We start from the raw sequence: 23,317 nt of genomic DNA, 5'->3' as shown, positions 1-23,317 counted from the left end.
TGAGTTGTTCAGTCTGGAGAAGAAGAGGCTGAAGGGAGACCTCATCACTCTCTACAACGCCCTGAAAGGAGGCTGGAGTGCAGTGGGGGGTCTCTTCTCCCTACTATCAAGTGATAGGAGGAGAGAAAGTGGCCTGAAATTGTGCCAGGAGAGGTTGAAGTCGAATATCAGGGAGAATTTCTGTACTGGAACAGGCTGCCCAGGAGTCAGCACCCCTGAAGGTGGTCAAAAAGCATGTAGAAGTGGCAGGCTGGGACATGATTTAGCAGCTGTAGTGGGTTAGGTTAGTGGTTGGACTTGATGACCTTAAAGGTCCTTTCCACCTGAAACAATTCTATGAAGAGATGCTGCAAGTTGTATTCCTAGAACTATGAAGCATTTGGCAGAGCACCTTTCAGTTCCTGAAAAGCCCCAGCATCCTCAGTGCCTTCACAGCAGTCTCTGTGAGAGCCTGCAAGGGCCTCATCCACTCTCCTTTGGGGAGGATGGAATTTCTCTTTGATCCATCTCATGCTCACTTCTTGACATGAACATGTGTGAGATCAGACACTAAAACAAGAGTCATTCTTGGCAAGGTGCCAGTCTACACATGACTGCAGACCCACATATGAGACTCACAGTTCAGCTCTGCAGCTGGGCTTGGCACAGGGCTGAATTACAGCCCACCACAAGCATTTCAGCAGCTGATTGACAAGGAGCCTGCATCTATCTCTGTTAAAGGGTTGAAATCACACCTGACACACAGCCAGGTTATCACAGCAGTGCAACTGCCTCTTTCACTTGGAAGCCACTGCCAGCAGGCACTGATGTTCACTTAGAAGCTTCTGTCTGGTCAGGGATTCAATTAATTCTGGCAGGTTGAGAAGTTTCCACCTCAACTCTCAAATGCATCTTTCCCACAACTAGCCCTTCAGTGGTTTAAGGATCATTGGAACATTCTAGTAAGAGAAAGTGATACTTTCCTGAAAGTTCAGTGCAGCATCTAACTCAATTCATTGGTTGTAAAAGAATAATGATAAGGTTTCTATCATTCATTGGTTTGCCAAGAGGTTTAAAAAGCCAATATAAAACCAATTTGTTCTTCTTTGCTCTTGAGCACTGACTCTGTTCTCTTCTCCCTTGGCTGAGCAGATCACATGTGAGGGCTGCTGGTTGTTTTCTGTCTGGGGAGAGGGAGGGTGGCATTGGTACCCTCTGGGCTTTCTCTGTCCAGGGTGGGGCTGGACTGGATTTCTGCATTATATCTGAACGGTAAATACATGTAAATAGATTTTGTATATATGCCTGCAAATGTAGTCCTGCTGCCAAATACAGCTTTAGCTTACTTCCAAGCCATCTGGAGCTGGCCTGATAAATGTCAGTTGGGGGAGGGAGGAGAGGGATGGGAAATTCCTAACCCACTGTAAGTGGGCAAGGTGGGATTCTCTGTGGCTTTAGTACCTGGCAGGGAAAGTGATGAGGCTGTCAGTTTCTCTGTGTGCAGAGCAGCATCTCTTGGAAGAGGGGGTGGTGGAGACAGTTTGTTCTCCTAGAAGCCAGTTTGCACTTCCAAACAAACATCTCCCCAGCTTTGACAAGCACAAGCGACTTGCAGAAGAATCCCAAAGCCCAGATCAGCAGCAACATTTACAGCAGGGACACAAGTCCCTTTTCTACCCTCGGAGGGAGTGTGACAAAGGTGCCACTGTTCTTCATGGCAGCGGAGGCAGCAGCTGCCAGGCACAGCAAGTCCCACGGGTGCTGTGCAGGCTGCCTGTCCTGGTGCTTTCACACTGCAAACCAGGACTCAGGAGGTAGGGCAAGGACAAGGACCTCAAGAACAACAGAAGAACCCTCCTGGGATCAGTGCAGATGCTCTCAGAAAGGACAGAGACTTACACACCAGTACAGCAAAGCTGTGCTTTACTGGCCATCAGCTGCTACTGTCCCATACAGGCTGCTGGAAGCCACTCAGCCTGCAGCAAGCAGTGGGAGGATCTCCATGCCTCTTGTGCATCACCTATTTACACCAGTTTCAAAACTCATAGGTTCCCAAAGTCCCTAAATTTGAGTTAATTTGCTTTAAGAGTTTACAGCCCAGCCCTGCAACAATTGAAAGGAAGATGAAATGTTGTTCAGGTCTGAAATCCAGCACTGATTCCTGAGCTCTTGTCACTGAACCAAGTCTGGGACACAGCAGAGAAGGGTTTAATTTCAGTTTGCCCCTCAAGAAACAGGATTGCCAGCACAACATGGCAAGGTATCACTGCTTTAACTGAACTAAAAAGAGAAGTATGAGAGTTGCCTCCATTTTCCTCAACAGGTCTGCTCAGACGGTAGGAAGAAGGCACAAATGTGAAGCAGGAGAGAGCTATGAACTCCTCCCATGCCTCACCTGATGCAGTGCAGTTAATCCATCTTCATTGCACAGGTCTGGGCTGATGTTGCTCTTCAGCAGGTAACACACTGTAAAGGAAGAAGACAGGAGGAAAGAGTCATCAGATCAGTCAGCCTAACATATCTCCTGCTCTCAGTCACTTCAAGCCACTTCTTGCAGCCCAGAAAGCCAACCAGAGCCTGGGCTGCACCAGGAGAACTGTGGCCAGCAGGGCCAGGGAGGTGATTCTCCCCCTCTACTCCACTCTGCTGAGACCCCACCGGGAGTAGTGCATCCAATTCTGGAGCCCCTATTGCAAGAGGGATGTGGAGATGCTGGAGTGTGTCCAGAGAAGGACCACGAGGATAATCAGAGCCTGGAGCAGCTCTGCTATGAGGACAGCCTGAAAGAGTTGGGGCTGTTCAGTCTGCACAAGAGGAGGCTCCCAGGTGACCTTCTTGTGGCCCTCCAGTATCTGAAGGGGGTCGACAAAAAAGCTGGGGAGGGACTTTTTAGGATGTCAGGGAGTGACAGGACTGGGGGGAATGGAGCAAAGCTGGAGGTGGGGAGATTCAGAGTGGAGGTGAGGAGGAAGTTGTTCAGCATGAGAGTGGTGAGAGCCTGGAATGGGTTGCCCAGGGAGGTGGTTGAAGCCCCATGGCTGGAGGTGTTTAAGGCCAGGCTGGATGAGGCTCTGGCCAACCTGGACTAGGGTAGGGTGTCCCTGGGCATGGCAGGAGGACTGGAACTAGATGGTCCTGTGGTCCCTTCTGACCCTGGCTGATTCTATGATCCAGGGTATTGCACTGTGGGCAGTGCTGCAGAAGACCTTGCAGCCAAAAGCCCAGCACTGGCATGAGCCCACAGCCATCGCAGTGCCGGTGAGAAAAAAGCCACCTTGCTTTTATCCAGCAGAGAGCACCAACATACAACTTTCCACAGGAGGCTGCTATTGCAGCTGTCATTGCTCTGTGGTTGTGCTGGAGCAGGCTGCAGCTATATCTTGTGCTTTGCAGCAGCCCACAGCAGCCTCTGCACACTGCAGCTTTGGAGAGCTCAGAGGCAATCTAAGGTGGTTTGGAGGTCCTGAGTTACAACCGCAAGAGATCTCTCACTGCAGGAGGGGTGAGGTTTTGCCTCAAGAAGTTACAATCTGGAATGAGAAGTTTAACATATGTTCAGGGCCCCATCTAAACTACACCAGGGCTAGTTTGGACACTTCACTTAAGCTGTTGGGTACTTGAGAAAAGCTTCCTAGAGGCTATCATTTTGTAATTGTTGCTCTGGGGAGAAAGGGAAAGATTTATTCCATTAAAATGCAAATTTCTGACATGAAGAGTTGTTAGCCCCCAGGTGAAAAATAAAGTTTGCTCTGTGGTACAGATCTTTCAGGGGGTGATAACAACATGGCTGGTGGCAGGAGATGTAAATTAAGAGCAACACCAGGAACTCTTTAAATTGAAGACTGCTGACAGATCTTGGTGATCTATATCCATCTTCTGCTGTTTCCTAGCTCATTCCCTGCTTTTCCTCCAGAGATTTCACTACCTAATGCTTTTCCCACCTCAAATGTCACTGGCAGCACAGGCACAAGCCAGAGGTTCTTAATCATCTCCCTGGGGCCAGGGTAGCAGCAAGTCACATCATATTTGATGGCAAACATTCAACAACTAAGTGAAACCAGAGCTGCAGAATAAGCAACACTAACAAAGCTAAAAGGGCAATCACCATCTCCAGAGCTGGCAATCAAAATGACTGCAGGGCTGGGCACTCTCAAAGCACCCTGCAGCCTCTGCTGCTTCTGACTGATCTGCACTGTCCTGCTCTTAGAGAGAGCTCCTTCCCCAGCACATCCCATCCAGAGGGAAACCCATCTGCAGGGCTGTCCCTTCGGACAGAGCACTGCTGGCACCCAAAGCAGAAGAGGGCAACCACATCCACAGTGACATCAGTGTGCATTTATGAAGCTTTGGTTAAAAGCTCTGGAAAATGCACTCTCCAGAGCAGCAAACTGAAACCAAAGTCACTGATGTTATCAAACGTGATGGAAAAAACAGAGAGAAGAGGAATAAAACACTTTGCATCACAGCATTCCAACGCTGGAATTTACATCAGGTGGAAACAACTTGAAGGCACTGCCACCTGCTCAGTGAAAGCAATACAAGAGAGCCGAATACAACAAAGAACAAAACTCCTCTCCCAGCACGGCGAGTCCAAAGAGCTGGAGCCTTTCCAGTTGGAAGGGCAGAGCAGGAAGCCCAGGCTGAGCTCAGCTCACACCCCCTGACACGTGCATCTCCACAGCCACAGCAGCACTGACCCCCAGCCACTACACCCAGCTTAATGACCATGCTTCTACTGCTCCTGGCCAGCCCCAAGATCCTGCTCTCCTCATCTGAGCTGAGAGATTGGCAAGCCATTCACCAGTAGATCTGGCTGCCTCTCATTTACTTTGGAGGCTCTGCCATTAGGGCTTTAATTCAATCTCAGTCCTTTCAAAGCCATTGTGTACAAATGACATGCAGCTCCATAATCATGTTTTGCCTGATTACAGGGACTTGGGCAAGTAGATGATGGCAGATTAACTGTACAAGTGCTGTCCCTCCATGGGAAGAAGCAGTAGACTAAATCCCAGCTTGTTATGGAATCTTGGGGGTTTTGTTGAAGGTTTTGCAATCATGGTTTGACAGAGCTTGTAAGAGCCCTTCAAGGGTTAAGATTCAGAGAAGGATTCATCTTACCCTAAAGCAGCTTTGAATTCTCCACTAACCCCTGCAGCAGTCCTCATGTTTGCAGCACACCTCCTCTTGGCTCCCATCTGCTCTTGGGACCAGCTCAAAACGTTTCCCAGTAGCACCCAAAATGCCAAAGACTGACAAGCACAAGATATCAAATCTAGGTAACAAAACAAGGTATGGATGTGGTACCAAAGAGTTCAGGCAAGCATGACTTGAAGAAAAGATAAAACTCCTGTCCAAACAGTCTTAAGATGAAGGTTTCATCTCAGTGCTCAGCAGAGGAGCAAAGGGCTGGGCAGAAATGAGTCCTGGCTCTTCTTCCTGAAGTCATATGGGTTTTGCCTTTGGTATTCCTCATGCTCCAGACAGCAAATCCCAACATCTAGGAAGAAGTCTCTAAGAACTGTGATTCCTATTGCATCTGGCCCCTTTTACAAGCAGAGAGATTTACCTGGTGTCTCACCAAGCTCACAGCAGAATGGAGTCCCAATTCCTGCACACCACTTCCAGTAGCAGAGAATAGGGTGGGAAAGAACAACTTCATCACCCCTTGCTCCTTGCATGCAGACCTGCAGAGGGATGTGAAGGGAGGACTGCACAGAAAAGACATGGACCTGTTGGAGAGGGGCCAGAGGACACTACAAAAATTAGCCGAGGGCCACAACCCATCTGCTGTAAGGACAAGCTGAGAGACTTGGGGTCGTTCAGCCTCGAGGAGGCTTAAAGGGCTTGGTAAGAAAGCTGGGAACAGACTTTTGAGCAGGACCTGTTGTGACAGTTTAAACAAAAGAGGGAGATTCAGACCAGAGAGGAGAGATTTTTGTACACTGAGGGTGGTGAGCCACTGGCCTATGATCCCCTGAGAGGTGGTAGATGCCCTGTCCCTGGAACTGGGTCAGGTTGTTCAGGGGTCTGAGCAATGTTGCATTTCCACTGCCCTGCCCTGCTGGGTGAAGCACAACACATGGGACAGAGACCTGAGCAATAAAGTGTTTCTCCTTAAGCCTGCCAGTGCTGCATGCCTCACTGCAAAAAAGCTCAACATCTCCTCCTCCCACCACCAAGCATGAATTATGCCACACAGGTGGGTAGGTTTGAGCTTCAGCTCTCAAAGACAGGGATTAATCATTTGATGCCAGCTGATCACCTTCTGTTGGCTCAAGCCTCAGCACACCACTCCTGAAAGACAGATCCCCACCCACAAACCAATTCAGCATGGCAATGGGTCTTCTGCAAGCCCCTCTGCAAGCTCAGGTCACTCCAAGCTCAGCAGAATGGGCTGTGACATGCTCAGCAGGCAGCAGCCTCCACTTTAACACTTATGATTAACTTCTTAGAGTTCAGTCCTGAAATGCTGAGCTCTTGAGAATCTGTCCTTGGTGTGTAGGTGGGGGCAGGCGGGGAGCAGGGGCTGCATCCGTGCAGATCCTTCCGTGCGTGGATAGAGCTGATTACCTGTCAAGCACAAGTTGTGGGAAGCAAGTTTCCAACTCCTAGCCAATGAAGGACTGAAAATGAGTACAGTAAGAGCTGGGTGAACAAATTGTTGTGAATAATTCATTGCAAATTATATTAACTGAACAATCACTCAAATGCATTTTCCATTATTCTGCCTGCTCTGCTGATAATTGAAGCTCTCACACACCAGGATGCTGTACATTAATCATCAATTCCTGTTTTACCTTTCACATCTGGGCTGTGTTAAATGTAAAAAAGCTCCCACAACAGCTGTGAAAATACAGCCTAGGTTTTAAGTCACTCTCCATCATGTGTCCTGGGGCAGCCTCAGACAGATTCTCCTCCCTGAACACAACAAACCTGCTTCGCAGGAGCCCCTTCTCCTCCCAGGCACATCCAAGCCTCACTTGTTCTCCCTCCCTAAACCAATAAATCAGGGGGAAGACAAAATCCCACTGCAGTGGCCCTAAGGAGGGTTCAATGTGGAGTAATCAGCTCTTTCACCTGAGGAGATATTACAGCACTAATGGGTTTTGCTCATGTCACTTCCCACTGAGTTTACACTAGGAACAGGTTTTCCAGAGAAAGTCTTTGAACTAGAAGACTTTTCCATGGAGGGAAAAAAAAACCCAAACCTTTGTCAAGGCAGTTCCCTCTGTGTCAATAAACTACAGCAGCAAAATCCAGATACTGTTACGCTCCCATCTATAGTCAGCATCTGCATACCTCAAGAACTAATAACTCATAAGGGGAAAAAAAAGCCACCTGAAATGGATATGGGCACCAGGGGTGGGAAAAAAAACCCCAACAATAACTTTCTGACAGGAGGTTCCAATTCCTCCCAAGAAACACAGAGGTAAATTGTCCATACTGGCCTGAGTCATCCAAGTTTACACACACAGGCCATTAGTTTTTAAAGGTTGAGGTTGACTTTGATGGCACTCAGTGAGTTCTTTGTGAAGATATTTCAACTCTTCTAGTTCACTGTCTGGCTTTCAGGCCACCTTTAAAAGCTGTGCTTGCACTGAGGTCTCTATGGAGCAGCACCACTCTTGTATATCAATCCCTGGTGTCACAGAACCAAGTGAAGGTTCTCTTGGATTAAGATGTCTGCTTTAGCACTCTGCTGGAAGCCACAGAATCCCAGCATGGTGGCACTTGGGAGAGACTTCAGGGGACCATCCAGTCCAACTCCCCTGCTAAGCAGAGGCACCCAAGAGCAGGCTGCCCAGGTGGTTTTGGAATCTCTCCAGAGAAGGAACCTCCACAGTCTTTCTGGGTAGCCTGCTCCAGGGCTCAAGCCTCCTCACAGCAAAGACATTTTTTGTCCTGTCAAGTTCAGGTGGAACCTCCTCCTGGGTTCCAGCTTGTGCCTGTTACCCTTGGCCTTGTCACTGGACACCAATGACAAGTCTTTGTTCTCAGCCCCTCACCTCTTAGCTTCTGCTGAGCATGCAAAGATTCCCTCTCAGGCTGCTTTTCTCCACATTAAACAGCCTCAGGGCTCTCAGCCTTTCCTCCTCACAGAGCTGCTCAAGGCTCCTCAGCATCTTCTGTAGCTTCTGCTGGACTCTCTCTAGTAGTTTCCTGTCTCTGTTGAACTGGGAGGCCCAGAACTGCACCCAGTACTCCAGGTGCATTCCCACTCAGGCAGAAGGAGAACCTCCCATGACCTGTTGCCCACACAATGCACGCCCAGAGATCATTTTCTTTCTTGGCCCCACAAGTGCACCTTACCGGCTCATGGTGACACTTGTCCAGCATCCCTCCCAGATCCTCCTCCACAAAGCTGCTTTTCCTCAATCAGTCCTTACTGGTTCAGGGCATTATTCCTCCCCCAGGTGCAGGACTTCACACTTGCCCTTGCTGAAGTTCCTTGGGTTGCCCCCTGCCCGACTCTCCAGCCTGCCATCCAAATGTAGTCTAAAACCCAGCACAGCAGAAGGAACTCTCCTCAGGATTATTTGCCACGAGATACCAGTGGTGTCTGTGCCACACTGATGTGTTGTCAAAGGCTTAGAGAGCCTGATCCCCAGCCTGCTAGGCATGGTCCTATGGATGGCCTCAGCTACTTCGAAGCTCTGTGTTTACAGCTACTGTTTTGCAAGGACAGTTATTACACAGGAGAAACACTGCCAGGAAAAGAGCACTGAAGCTATGAGCACTCTGCCAGCAAAGCATCCAGCTTCCCAACACAGCATACTGTGATATCCCAGTTGAGAAGCATAAAACTAAGCCCTGAGCAGTAACCGGATGAACTTACTCAACCTTATCCTCCACTCCCTGCAACATACAACTGAGATCCCATCCTGGTCCATGATAAACTCTGCAGTTCCCTAAAGCTTCTTAAACAAACAAACAAACAAAACAAACACACACACAAAACAACCCACTCAAAAAAAAACCCAAAACACAACCTTCCCTCTCCCTCAAAAAAGCCCCAAACCAACTCAAAAACCCAACACCACCCACAGAAAACAAAACCCCACACTCAGGCAGCTTCAAACGTTCCATACCCCTAAAAATACACATGGACCCATTTGCCTGCTGAGCTACAACAGAGACATCCCATCCTGATGGATCACCCAGCTTTCTAAGGAAGGTTCAAAGCCTGTTAAGACACCTCCCACCCAGTTTAGAGCTGGGCACACACATTCCTTCCAACACAGCCACAAATTCTGGGAAGGCTGGAAAGAGGCCAGCAGAGCCCCATCTGCTCCGTGCCACGTTCACACAGGCAGGGACATGTCACATAGCTACGCTCTGCCCAGGTGCTGCTTCTCTCAAGGAAAAGCTGTGTCTGATTTTGATGCCTCTTGCTTAAGAGGACATATCCCTGCTCAGCCCCAAGGGGCCTGCTTCCCAGGGCAGGCTCTTCCTGCAGGGTCTGGTTCCTACTCAAGCTTCATTCTGACAGCAAGTGAGATCTGTCAGCAAATCACATATGTATTTCATGCATAAGGTCCAGTTCTTCTCTCCCTCTTTGAGTCTGTTTTAGTCATTTTTTTTTTGCCTTGAACCTTGTCCATCACTGGTCCTTTCTAATCCAAAATATCCTCTGATTTTGCACATCACTGGAGCACCAACACTGTAACAGGAGAGCTGTCTACAGCACTGGTGAGGTTGCACCTCCATTACTGGGTTCAATTTTGGGCCATTCAATACAAAAAGGTGCTGGAGAAGGTCCAGAGAAGGGCAACAAAGCTGGTAAAGGGTCTGGAGAACAGAGCTGGTGAGGAGCAGCTGAAGGAGCTGAAGGTGTTTAGTCTGGAGAAAAGGAGGCTGAGGGGAGACCTTCTGGCTCTCTGCAACTCCCTGAAAAGAGGTTGGAGTGAGGTGGGGATTGGTCTCTTCTCTGTAACAAAAAGTGATAAAGCAAGAGGCCTCAGCCTCAAGTGTGCCAGGGGAGGTCAAGGTTGGACACAAGGAACCAGAAGTCACGCTCTGGACTAGGCCACCCATGGCAGTGGTGAAGTCCCCATCACTGGAGAGGTTTAAAAGTGATGTAGGTGTGGTACGGAGGGACATGGCTTAGTGGTGACCTGGCAGTGCTGGGTTAGTGGTTGCACTCCAGGATCTTAAAGGTCTCTTCCAATCAAAACAGTTCTACAGCTGCATCTTGGATGAACGGGGCACAGCCAGGTGCTCAAACCCTACTGCATCCCTCACTTTTCTAGTTCTGCACCTCCAGGGTTTCAGGTTCTGATAATCCACTTAGTGCTAGTGATGCAGAAGCATCTTTTATGGCTGCCATCCACTTGGGATCACTCAGAGAAGTAACAGTGTGCAAGTTACCCATCTGAAACCAGCAGCAGAAACAAAGCCAAATTCATTTCAAGAGGGGAAATAAATATTACAGGATGATGCCATCTGACAAACTTTTCTAGCACCATATTCAAAGCCTCCTCATCATCTCCTCCTGCTCAGGCTACAGGGGAAACTGGTCCATGCAAGAGACACCAAACACAGAAAGGAAAACTAAAGGCAGAGATTATTTTCTTGGTTTCCCATTCCTGGTCTGTTATTGACTACATCATTCTGGTATAGTTTTCACACAGATGATAGGCTTCAAAAGGAATGAGTGCTTTATATAACCCTTGGGCTCAGCTGCCTGCAGCAGGATTTCTGTGGGCAGGCAGCCAGGAGAGCAGATATCATTGCAACAGGGACACCTGGGCTGCCAAAGAGTCTCTTCTCTCTTTAAGAGACAGCCTGGAGTAGGTATTTGAACAGTGCCAATCCAAAAAGTACTAAAAACCAAACTGAAGTCAGACTTTTGGAGGTATGGATCAAGGAGACCCAGGCCAAATTTCTCCAGGTTGGCTCAGAAGCTGCAGTGATGAGCAGGTCAGCGCTAGCTTCTAGGACACTCAGCAGAAGTCACTGAGAACAGGCAGAGGGAATTGTCCTGCTGCAGTCAGATCCGCATGAGCCAGTGGCCTGAGCAAGGGACAGAGACAGAAGGCGAGGGCTGAGGGACAGCCACATCCTCCAGCAGAGGCTTGATAGGAACCTGCATCTCTGGAGTTCCCACCTGGAATGTCATGTTTGGTAGATGCAAGCAGCACAACTTACTCCTCTGCATGCTCCAGGCAAAGTTAGACAAAGAGCACCTAAAGAGTCAGCAAATATTTCACTAAGTCCTCCCTGTTCTCCTGCAGCTCAGGCTACTCCCAGCTTTCTTTCTACAAACAGCTCTTCCTGGAAGCCATGACAACACCTGTAAAGCCACTCAGACAACTCAACATCAGCCTTCCTCCCGAGCAGCACACAGGATCCCACTTACACAGAATCATAGAATCAACCAGGATGGAAGAGACCTCCAAGCTCATCCAGTCCAACCTAGCACCCAGCCCTGGCCAATCAACCAGACCATGGCACTAAGTGCCCCAGCCAGGCTTTGCTTCAACACCTCCAGGGACGGCAACTCCACCACCTCCCTGGGCAGCCCATTCCAATGCCAATCACTCTCTCTGACAACAACTTCCTCCTAACATCCAGCCTAGACCTCCCCCAGCACAACTTGAGACTGTGTCCCCTTGTTCTGTTGCTGGGTGCCTGGGAGAAGAGACCAACCCCACCTGGCTACAGCCTCCCTTCAGGTAGTTGTAGACAGCAATGAGCTCTGCCTTGAGCCTCCTCTTCTCCAGGCTGCACATCCCCAGCTCCCTCAGCCTCTCCTCATAGGGTTTGTGTTCCAGGCCTCTCACCAGCTTCGTTGCCCTTCTCTGGACACCTCAACATCTCTCTTGAATTGAGGAGCCCTGAACATACCTGTTCAGAAACTACTTTTGACCATTGCACCAAAACCTACTTACTGAGACATGAAGCAGCCATCACCTCTGATGTCTATACCAAGCCTATAGGAAAAGAAAGTTTTCAGATTATCAAAAAATAAAAGTAAATGCAGCCAATTAAAAAAAAAAGAAAAAAAAGGCTTTAATAGAAATTGCAGCTTAATAAGTGCTTAGATAAGAGAGAGCAATGGTGTCAGGAGGTCTGCAGCTGAGCACAGGAAAAGCTTGCCCAGTTGCATTAGTACAATAACAGGTGAGCTAAGGAGCAGAAGCAGAGAATTGTGGTTGGAAAAGACCTCTAAGATCATCAAGTCTAACCACTAAAGTGCAATAACCCCCAAGTTCCAGGCAGAGCCAGCCTGGCAGTGTTAGCAAGAGGATACCCTAATATGCTCTGTGGAACAGGAAATAGTTCCTATTGCCATTTGAAAGTGTTATTAGAGTCAACAGCCTCTGCCCCAGCTCAGATTTCAGGCATCCCATGGCCCCAGCTGAGCAGCTGTATGTTGACCTGAGCCACATGAATGTTTTTGAAGAGTCTCAGTTATAAAACAGGAAACTTTCTATTTAGAGCCACGGAAAAGAGGTTTTGGAGGGCAGCTCAGGAAGCACATACCTGCTTTTCAAGCTGCTCTGGACTGATACCAAATGATTCCCAGTGGTGACAGCCTGCTGACCACAGAGCAGGAGCTTGCCAGCAGCCTGGGTTCTCCTCCTCCCCTGCTCCTCAGCCTGCCTCACTTCAGAGACACATTTTTCTGTTGTGCTTCCCTAACCCTGCCCTGGTCTTTAGAGAAGCTCCATCTGCTCAGGCTGGTTTGGTACCTTCCCTGCTCTCAGCAGCATCCACTCTGACCTGGATCGACACAGTTTGGTGGTTTTTTTTTTTCCCCTTCAGCTCTGTGTCCCTTGAGTTAAGGACAAATACACTGGGGATGAGGACACAGGGTCACATCACATCCTTAGGGCTGCTCCCATGGATCACTCAGTGCCACCTAAGCAAGGTCTAATTGTCTGTGTGAGACAGAAGTGTGGTGCTACACACTTTGCCACGCAACCCTCTCAGACACAGCTTTGTGTGACACGGCAGCAGAGGGGGCTGGTGCCAGCTCCCAGGTTCCACCTGGCCCAGATGTGTCTCACACCATCGCCCACATGGGAGACTGTGGGGGCATGTCAGGAGTTAAAGTGTAATCTGCTAAAACATCAGCCCCTGCCCGGCAGCAGCACTTCTTACTGGAAACACTGCATTGCCCTGCATGCTGGAAGGGAAATGTCTACGAAGCAGAAGGTCCTCCCCCTTCTTTATTTTTGGACAGAGAGTTTGTGGTTTCCTTTTTAAAAGCAAACACTACTTACATGCATGTTTAGCAGCAACCTGAACTCTGCCAGAGAAGCATCAACTGATCCTTAGCTCTAACAACTCTTCTGGTGCTGCAACCTGCAATTATTCAGCACCACATTTTACACAGCTCAGAGATCTGAATTTCAGCAGAGCCTTTCATCCCGAGATGTCTGGAAGCCCTGCTGCTGGTAGCACAACGAGGTCCAGGCTGTCCCCTGGGATTTTACAATCAGTTTTTGCCTCGTTTCACAGATGTGACATCTCAGCCCGAGTTAGTCCAAGACTCTGGAGGCTCAGGTTTCTTTGCCAAGGTCACAGTGATAGTCCACAGCGCAGCTGTGACAGTGCCTTTGAGTCCCAGGTCCCAGCTGTGCCCTTTAAGCACAAGAAAACTCTTCCTTTCCTCACCCCTGCCCTCTTGGTTGTTCAGCCAAGAGGAACTGGGTAAGCAGCTAACAGCTCCAAGAGCAACCAGACCCCAGGGAGAATGCTGTGTTTGACAGAGCTCAGGAACTGTGGCCAGGGGTGTTTTGAACAGAAACCCAAACCCAGGCCTCAGCATCAGCTCTCAGCTGGTATCGCTCCCCTGGGAAGCTCTCCAGGGTTCAGCTTGGACCTGTTTGCTGACCACATTAAGGACCTGAGTTGGGCAAGGAGGAGCAAGTTGCAAGAGGTAGAGGAGCGAGGTCATCTGAAGGGCAGCACGCTTGGGTTAGTTACACATCTAATGCTGTCACCAAGGTGGAGAATGAAGCATGTTTGGTCACCAAGTCCACGTGTGGCAATCATTCTTGATCTTCATTAGTAACCTAGCCAGGACAATGTATTTTAACCTCCCTTATCACAAGCACAGACCCCAGAAGACTGCAAGCTTTCAGGGCTGCTCAAATGCCATCACTGCATGCCCCAAGTTTCAAGCCGCTTCTCTTCCAATTTCCATCTCAGCAGCTACCACACAGCCTAGAACTTCTCTTGTATGTTATTAAGGATAAAGCACTTCCATTTGCTCTACAGCCCCAACACCTCCAGTGCCAAAACAACCCCCAGTGCCATGCATCACCCTGGCACAGCTGCTGCCCCATGGTGCCCATGGCAGCCTGACAGCAGCTCAGGGTACAGAGGCAGCAGGCAGCTGTCACCAGCTGTGCAGCAACTGCACCAAGTCCCTCAGCTAGCAGCACACTGCCTCTTGGCAGGACCTGGCCTGGAGCTGTGGGTGACCCCTGCACCAGTGCATGCCAAGCATTTCTGAGGAATGCCCATGACCCCCAATTCCCCAGGCTTCAAATTTGTTTGCAACAGAACCAAATGGATTGCAGAGCCACAGGGATGACTGTCCCAGCCCCTGGCAACCAGTAACACCACACCCCCTCCCCCGAGAATGTGTAAGAGTTTCTCCATGAACACCACCATCAAAGGTGGTCAGCACTGCATGGAAACCAGCTCATACATTTAAAAGTTCAGTCAGAAGTTAACACCTGAGCTTGGCAGAGCTGCAGGTCTTTCACAGCTGCAGCAACACTTACAGTCAACACAACAGGCCTGACAAGGTGGGGAAAGAAATTCAAGTGATGGCTGCTGTGCACAGAGGACATTCATCCCCACAGCCAGGAGCTGAAGGTGGAGACAGAGACTTTCCACCTTCTGGGCCTCATCTGGTTGAGGATAGTCATAGAATCATAGAATTAAGCAGCTTGGAAGAGAACTCCAAGATCATCCAGTCCAACCTAGCACCCAGCCCTAGCCAGTCAACCAGACCATGGCACTAAGTGCCTCATCTTCCAGGCTTTGCCTGAATACCTCCAGCAACAGCAACCTCACCACCTCCCTGGACAGCCCATTCCAATGCCAATCACTCTCTCTGACAACAACTTCCTCCTAACATCCAGCCCACACCTCCCCCAGCACAACTTGAGACTCTGTCCCCTTCTTCTGGTGCTGGTTGCCTGGGAGCAGAGACCAACCCCACCTGGCTACAGCCTCCTTTCTGGTAGTTGTAGACAGCAATGAGCTCTGCCCTAAGCCTCCTCTTCTCCAGGCTGTACACCCCCAGCTCCCTAAGCCTCTCCTCACAGGGCTGTGCTCCAGCTCCTCCCCAGCCTTGCTGCCCTTCTCTGGACACCTTCCAGTACCTCAACATCTCTCTTGAATTGAGGAGCCCAGAACTGGACACAGTACCCAAGGTGTGGCCTGACTTTTGTTGAGCAGTCTGCTTAAAGATCACAGCATAAACATGCTGCAGGTTTCTAATTGTGTGTTGTGGTTTAACCCCAGGCAGCAAGTGGACACCTCACTCCTCAACTCTCCCAGTGGGGTAAGGAGGGGAAAGGATAAAAAAAGAAAGAAGCAAAACTTGTGGGTTGAGATGAGAACAGTTTGCTAACTATAGTAAAATATAACAATAATACAGTATTGATAGGAGTAGTGAAAAGCAATACAAGCAAAAAAAAAGAGAGTGAAACCCAAGACAGAGAAGAGGGCTGCAGCAGCTCTGCTGTGAGCACAGCCTGAAAGAGTTGGGGCTGTGCAGTCTGCACAAGAGGAGGCTCCCAGGTGACCTTCTTGTGGCCTTTCAGGATCTGAAGAGGACCTACAAAAAAGCTGGGGAGGGACTTTTTAGACTATCAGAGTGTGACAGGACTAGGGGGAATGGAGCAAAGCTGGAGGTGGGGAGATTCAGACTGGATGTGAGGAGGAAGTTGTTCAGCATGAGAGTGGTGAGAGGCTGGAATGGGTTGCCCAGGGAGGTGGTTGAGGCCCCATGCCTGGAGGTGTTTAAGGCCAGGCTGGCTGAGGCTGTGGGCAGCCTGATCTAGGGTAGGGTGTCCCTGGGCATGGCAGGGGGGTTGGAACTGGCTGATCTTTGTGGTCCCTTCCAACCCTGCCTGATTCTATGATTCTAAGTGATGTACAGTGCAATTGCTCATCCCTGCTGACCAATGCTCCTGCAGCAATCAGCCCCTCCCAGCCAACTCCCCCCACTTTATACACTGGCCATTATGTCCTGTGGTGTGGAACATGCCCTTGGTTTATGTGGGCCAGTTGTCCTGGCCATTATCTCCCACCCCAGCTTCTGGTGCTACTGCACACTGGCAGAGCATAGCAAACTGGAGGGTCCTGAACCTAGGTTAAGCACTGCTGAGCAACAGCTAAACACCAGTGTGGTGGCAACCTTCTCCTCACACTGCACCAGCTACTCAGGAGGAAATTAACTCTGTCCCAGCTGAAAATAGGCCATTCTGCAATCCAAATTTAGGACCTATCACCTTAAGTATCCAAGCAAAAAAAAAGATAAAACAGGAGAACAGCAGACAAAAAGTTAATTTCCCTAATGTTTCCTAATTGTATCAGAGGAGGTTTGAAATTCCCCTCCATGACTCCTCACAAACTACACAAAAGGCCTTTAAATTAGATAAAAAACGAATGATTCAAGCTGGGTTGGTGTATAACCTGAGTGTCAAGTGCTAAGCATGCATCCTGCCTTGTTTTAAAAGATACCTCACCTGCCCCATCAAACAAAGTCACAAACTCCCTCGAACTTCTGTTCACAAGTTCTCTGTAATTTCTGCTTCCCACCACCTCGGCATGACTGTTCCCAGGCTGGGTGATGCAATATAGCTTCATGGTTGCTGGGAGATTAGCCCACGAGGAGGCAGCTTGAGGACTTGACAGGTCATTTAGACTTACCAGAAAGTGGGAGTGGGGGGCAGGGAGAAAAAGGTCCCACTTGTTGCCTTCACCCATCTCAGCCATATCTCAGAGACAGACAACTACTGGAAAGGTTTCAGGAGAGGCTACAAAGATGCTGAGGGGCCTGGAGCATCTCTGTGAGGAAGAAAGGCTGAGAGTCCTGGGGCTGTTGAGCCTGGAGAAGAGCAACCTGATCAATGCTGACCAATAGCTAGAGGGAGGTCAAGATGTTTGAGCCTCTTTTCAGTGGTACCCAGAGATAGGACAAGGGCCAGTGGGCACAAATTTGAACTCAGGAGGTTCCATCTGAACACGAGGAGAAACGTATTTGCTGCAAGGGTGCTGGAGTCCTGGAGCAGGTTGCCCAGAGAAATTGCAGGGTCTCTTTCTCTGGAGACATTCCAAACCAGCCTGGACCTTGTGATCCTGGGAAAGCTGCTGTGGATGGCCCTGCTTTAGCAGGGGGGGTTGAACTGAATGATCTCCAGAGGCCCTTTCCAACTCCCACCGTGCAGACATGCAAGTGCCAGCCCTATGTGGACTCACCACACGACAGATCTTGCTGCCAGCTCCTCTCTGCTGAGCTTCCTGCACTTTGATGCAGAAAAGAAAGAACCCCCACACAGGGGCCAGGAGCACTTTTCTTTTTTACTGAGTGACTCCTTCACTTTCAAAAGCTATCTCAGTCAGCTTAAAACTTTCATCTGCAGAATAGAGCTAGGCAGAGAGAATAAAAGTGGCTCCCTCTCACAAAGGGCTGAGGAGCTGTGTACGTGGCAGCAGAGGAACACAGATGCTGCCTCACAGAAGGGGAGGGATGGTCCAGACCCATAGTGGGGATGTGAGCTCAAGATTCCCACCACTTAAAAGACTGCTCTGACAGACTTTGGGGTCAGTCTGAGTTTTTAATTTAATGTAAAGAGAAAAAGCAATTAAATCCTCCTTCAGGAAGTGCCTTGCCTTAGTGTTTCAGAGCAGGTCACTGCTGTTTCAGAGTTGAGCACTTCAGTTTCAGCCCATACAGTCATTGATTGATTTTGCTTTGTATTTACATGCTGGGCTTATTAATACTAACAAATTGCATAGTTTGGACCAGCAAATTAAAATACACCTCATTCTTACAGCTCTTAGCAAAGGTTTGAAGCATCCCATTTATCAGAGCAGTAGCTCTCCACACTGAAGATGTTCAGATCCCAAACCCTCAATGCCAGGAATAAGAGAGCAGAGGGAGAGCAACATATCCCACTTATCTCCCTTCACCCCTTCAAGAGGTCTCCTGTCCTGGAATGAAAGGCCCTGTCCAACTCTCTATGTTAGTACTGCAAGTCAAATGCCTCCCGTACACTCTTCAGCCAGAGTCAGAGCAGAGTTTTCCTTTCTGCAGCTGTGGAAAAAGGCTTCAACTTGCCAAAAAACCTGCACTTTCCAAGAAGACTGCAGTTTACAAACCAATAAACAGTCATTAAAACTCCCCATTAAGTTTTGCCATTAGCAATGGCAGGACCATTCTCCTCTCCGCAGCGGCGATAACTCCGTTTACTTCTGTATTAAACCCACTCCTGTTAACGAACCATTTCATTCCATCCTCTTTGCTTAGGAGATCAGCAGATCTCTCACATCAGGGGGGTTTCATTACATATATGCCATTGCAAGAGCTGTCACAATGCAAGAAAGGTGACATCCATCTTCTGAGCCTGACTGCCAGATTCTCCTGTACTCGCAGCATCCCTCACACCTACCTATGAGCATGCAGAAATAACCTCCTTACACTCTGCCATGCTTGCTTCTGTGCAGTGCAGGAGGAAAAACTGCATCATTAAATTACCTAAAAACCCCACATTTGGAACATTAAGACAAGAGGAAAAAGTCAGGCTTGAGCCCTCTATCACCTCCCATCAACCCCATGGTCTGATATTTGGATTTGAAAATTTACAGTAAAAACAAAATGCTTCAGTAGCTAAACCCACTGCAGTAAGTTCATTGAAGTAATGAATGCTGAAGTGGCTGCTTGCACTGCTCTGCTGGCAGCACTGCTTCACAGGTTACAGGGGTGGATCCCAGTGCCAGCAACAAGAAAGTGGGATTCAGTTCAAGGCTTAGGCACAGTGCTGGGAAGATGTGGTTGCAGTTCCATGCAGTCGCTTGGGCTGGACACTGCACTACATTTTCCTGCCACTAAATCCTTAATTCAGGGCCTATAGTACTGGTTGTAGGTGAGCAAGTGGGGCAGCTTCTGGACAGAAGACCAGATCAACATCCAGCAGAAGAGCCTTTTGCAAGAGCAAGTCCTTCAAGAATGGGAGTAGGCCGTTATGAGGACAGGAGTCCATGTGCTCTGGTTCCTGGAGGCACCACAGACCATTTTATCCCTTATGAAATGGGAGGGTTGCACCCTGACTCACCAAACCAGGGCTATGACCTTCCTTACACAAGCAGTCCTGTCCTTCAAAGATGGGCAGAGATGCATGTGCTCTGTGTGACTTGTGCCAAGAGCACTCGTACCTGTTCTGGGAGACACAGGAGATCTGATTCTCATTACCAGACCTGTGATCAATTCAATCCCTCCCTCCACTACTTTTCTTGGTCTGGAAAAAAAAAAACATTCTTGAAAGATTAAATTTCTTCCCAAGCAGCTGTTTGTAACAAACACTTCTGAGATGTTTCCCATATTTCACAGAGGCAAATCCCACTCCAAGCCTCCATTATCACCCCAGGTAGAGCTACAACAGAGAAATCCTGTTTGTTTCTGTACACCTCACCATAACGAGGTCCATCTCATTTGCTCACTGCAGGGAGGTCAGAGTAGATGACCTTCAAAACATCTCTTCTAAATCAAACCATTCTCTGATTGTATAAAGAGCAATTGCCAGGGGGAAAGAGCCCACCAGACCAGGAGGATCCAACGAGGTCTGGATCTCACACGAGTGGCTACAACCAGCACAGTTGTATAATGGAAACTTGACCTACAAACCTTGAACCAAATTCTAGTTATTCCCCTTTGAAAAGCAAGCATGTGAAGGCTGCACACTTCTTCCTCCCTGGCTGCTGCCAGCTCCTGCAGCTGGAACCTCTGGCTTGGCTCCACACCCTGACAGGACCGTTGCCTCTCCTCCATCTAGCACACGTGGGAAGAGGATCACCACAATAATGTGAGTTAAAATAGGTCCTGGTTGCCTAAATTGCACCATTGGTGTGATTCCACATAAAGGCACAGAGCACATTTTGCTGGCCACACATAACCAGGTACTTTCAGTTGAAAGACACAAGCAGGCTCCTCCTCTTCCACCCTAACAGGGCATCAGGAGCAGATTCCCAACAAGCATGCATCCCTCATGGATCAAATGGCCATATAGAGTGCTCTGGGGACAGAACAATTGCGGGGGCTAAAAGGAGCAAGATGACAATCAGGTTTGGCATGAGGCACAGACAGCTCCTGGGACAGACATATTAACCTCTTCACTGCTGAAGCCATGGTCCCCAGTGAGGTTGTTCCTCAAGTGAGCTGTTTCTCCAAAGAGACCCAGTAAAGCAAATTGGCTTGAGGTGTTTCACACACAGCAGCAGCAAGGAGATGAAAGAGAACATACACACCAGAGATTTCAGTAAGTAAACCACTCTTAAAAGAGGAGATGAATATTCAGCACATGGGGGTGAGGTTCAGACAAGGCCATCCCCACTGCAGGTGAACAGGAACAAATCACAGCAGCTGTGATAAGCAGAGTCACCGTGGGAAGAGAACAAGATGCAAGGCAAAGCCACCTCCTCCACTCCACTCCAGCACCAGTCACAAGAGCCCCATCCAATGGGAATTCAGGTAGACCTGGGTCGCAGAGCAGCTGGGCAAGATGTGCAAACCCCCCTCCTGGATTTCTGTTCTGCAGTAAAAATCCAAGAGCATTTGAAAAAGGTTCTTCAAGGGACTCTCCTAAGAGATCATTGCACTGTCAGCAGCTTTAGGATGCTTTGCAACCATCTGGTCCTTCCTTCCTCCACCTCAGAGTATTTAAATCAAGTTGTTTCTTCAGATAGTGGACCAAACTTGAATGACAAGGTTGCCTCAACTTCTTGGCTGACCATCCCATCCTCACTGGTATTTCCAAAGGAGAAATGTGCTGTTGAAGCACATCCCCAGGACTAAACTAGCAGGAAGAGAGAGAGGCCAGGCAACACTGACCCACTGTAGGTCCCGTTTAGCCATAATCCTGGATGAGCTCCCACATGCCCATGTCACAGAGGGTAGCACATCTCCCCTGGCAGATAACACTTCCCTTTCTCAAGGGGAAACTGCTGAACCCTGCCCAACTTATCACGAGAGAAAACCAAAACCAGTCTGGAGACAGGAAGAACACCTGTGGAAGATGTCCCTTCCCTCCACCTGCCTTTCCAGCCTGCTTGAGTGCATTAAGGACACCAGGAACAGAGTGAGGAGATCTTAGACATCACACACGACCACCACAGAGCATAACTTACTAAAGAAAAAGTTTCCTTCTCTACTGCACCAGCAGCTTTGCAAAGGAGGTGATCCCAGAGGAAGCTGCTGCCTTGCTGCTGCTCCAAATTACAGCAAAGGCAGCAGCACAGCCAAGCTCTACAGAGAAGCAGAGCACCAAATCTGCCTCAGGGAGTCCTGCCTTGGCCCACAGTAACTGGAGGCTTGTTCTCAAATCTGTTGAGAGCAATCAATCAAACCACTGCACTGACTAAACCCTGTTGGTCTTACCAGTGCTTGAAGGGAGGGTGGCAGGAGGATGAGGGAGCAAGAGGAGTCTTGCTTTCAGTGCTGCTCAGTGACAAGATGATAAGGAGCACAAAACTTGAACACAGGGAGTTTCATTTAAACTTGAGAAGGAACTTCTTTAAATTGAGGGTGGTGGAGAACTGGAACAGGCTGTCCAAAAAAGTGGTGGAGTCTCCAGCTCTGGAGTCGTTCCAAACCTGCCTGGATGTCTACTCTAGGTGAAACTGCTCCAGCATGGGGGTTGGACTCCATCATCTCCAGAGGCCCCTTCCAACCCCTATCATTCTGTGATCTGTGCTCTAGTACTGGTGTGAACCATGGGCATGGAAGAAGTTCACATGGAAAAGTGTCTGGGAGCACACACCTGCAATGATTTTATGGCACACCAGCATGGATAATGGTTTTGTGCTCCTCACAATGGGTTGTGTGCATTCCAAGGTGTCACAGACTTTAATCCTGAGCTAGTTTTCCCTCTCTTCTATGTTGGTACACATCACCATTACCAAGACAGCAGAGCTCACAAAAACCAGATTTCCTGAAGAAAGAGTGCAAGAAAATGATGTTTTCTACAGCAAATCAGTTTGGCAAGGGCTCAATAAAACATGTCTGACAATTAGTGTTTTCTTTCTGACAGCTACTAGCAATTGTCTTCTCCTTAAATCTACTACATTTGCCAATTTAAAGCTCATCTGTCCAAAAACATCAAACAAAACATCTGGCAAAACCTTCCCTGTGAATATTTGCTACAGTTTACACAGTTATAGGCTGCAGTGTCACCTGCATCAGCAGTGATTAAGGCAGAGCTGACATGGCTTTATGGGAAGAGTCATCAAGCAAATGGAAAAGGGATGGCAACAGCTAAATCAGTTTAGGTTTCTCCTAACAGGGGTAGATCAAACGAAACCTAACCTGATTAAGAGGGAGAGAGACACTGATCCAGATTCATCAAGCAAAGCAAAACAGCTCTACAGTGACATTTCTGGCTGCTTTCCTTACCAGGGTCACACAAAGCAGCCAGCAGGTACCAGTGGATCTGGCCCAGATTTACAGGCTAAGGGGGGACCCTTTTAAATAAGGACAGCTTCCCTCCCCCCAGCTTACTTTCCCAGTTAAGCAGCTGTCCAAAAAAATTAAATAGGTCATTAAAAAAAAAAAGCCCCCCAAAACTTAATTAGAGTAAGTGATGCTTGTTGCCAGTGCCCTTCTCCCTGTGCCAAGCAGCTCGTCCTCATTCTGGGCAGCGCCAAAAGCCACAGTGCCAGACCATGGCTCTTGGCTCAGCCCACTTCAGCGGTGGGAAGAGCCATGCAGGAAGGGTTTGGTTCAAGCCCTGGCTGTGCCCATGCATGGATTCCCTTCCCCACCGCCCCCCCTTCCCCTCTCCCCTATCATCTTGCTCCAAGAGTGTGTGCTGCTGTGGTTAGGTGGTCCCTGGCACAAGCGAGCACTCAGACTGAGGCAGGGCACATCCCTGCTCCCCCGGGATGTTCACAGTGCTCCTGGGAATACGATGCACACATGCCCCAGGAGCACCACACCTGCCCTCTCAGGGTTAGCCTGATCCTGGTGTCTGCATCAGCCAGAGCACCATCACCTCCTCCAGTTGGTGACAGCTGAATATGCTCCTATCAGAGCTGGGTCCAGGAAGGCTGCATGAACCACATGTTTCTGGAAGCTTTTAAATCCAAGAGAATG

At 49.0% G+C, this 23,317-nt stretch overlaps 1 protein-coding gene across 2 annotated transcripts in view; it reads right to left on the bottom strand.

Moving 5' to 3' along the window:
• PPP1R16B (protein phosphatase 1 regulatory subunit 16B) overlaps positions 1–23,317 on the bottom strand; it is a 74,393-nt gene that overhangs the window by 14,784 nt on the left and 36,292 nt on the right. For both annotated transcript variants that reach the window (XM_064167385.1, XM_064167384.1), the window contains one exon: positions 2,375–2,445. In XM_064167385.1, coding sequence (XP_064023455.1) covers positions 2,375–2,445 — 71 coding nt within the window. The remainder of the gene's footprint in view (positions 1–2,374; positions 2,446–23,317) is intronic.

This window comes from Pogoniulus pusillus, chromosome 29, assembly GCF_015220805.1.
Source record: "Pogoniulus pusillus isolate bPogPus1 chromosome 29, bPogPus1.pri, whole genome shotgun sequence".
Classification (NCBI taxonomy): Eukaryota; Metazoa; Chordata; class Aves; order Piciformes; family Lybiidae; genus Pogoniulus; species Pogoniulus pusillus.
Note: the sequence above shows the minus strand (reverse complement) of the source record. Positions and strands in the feature narration are given on the sequence as shown.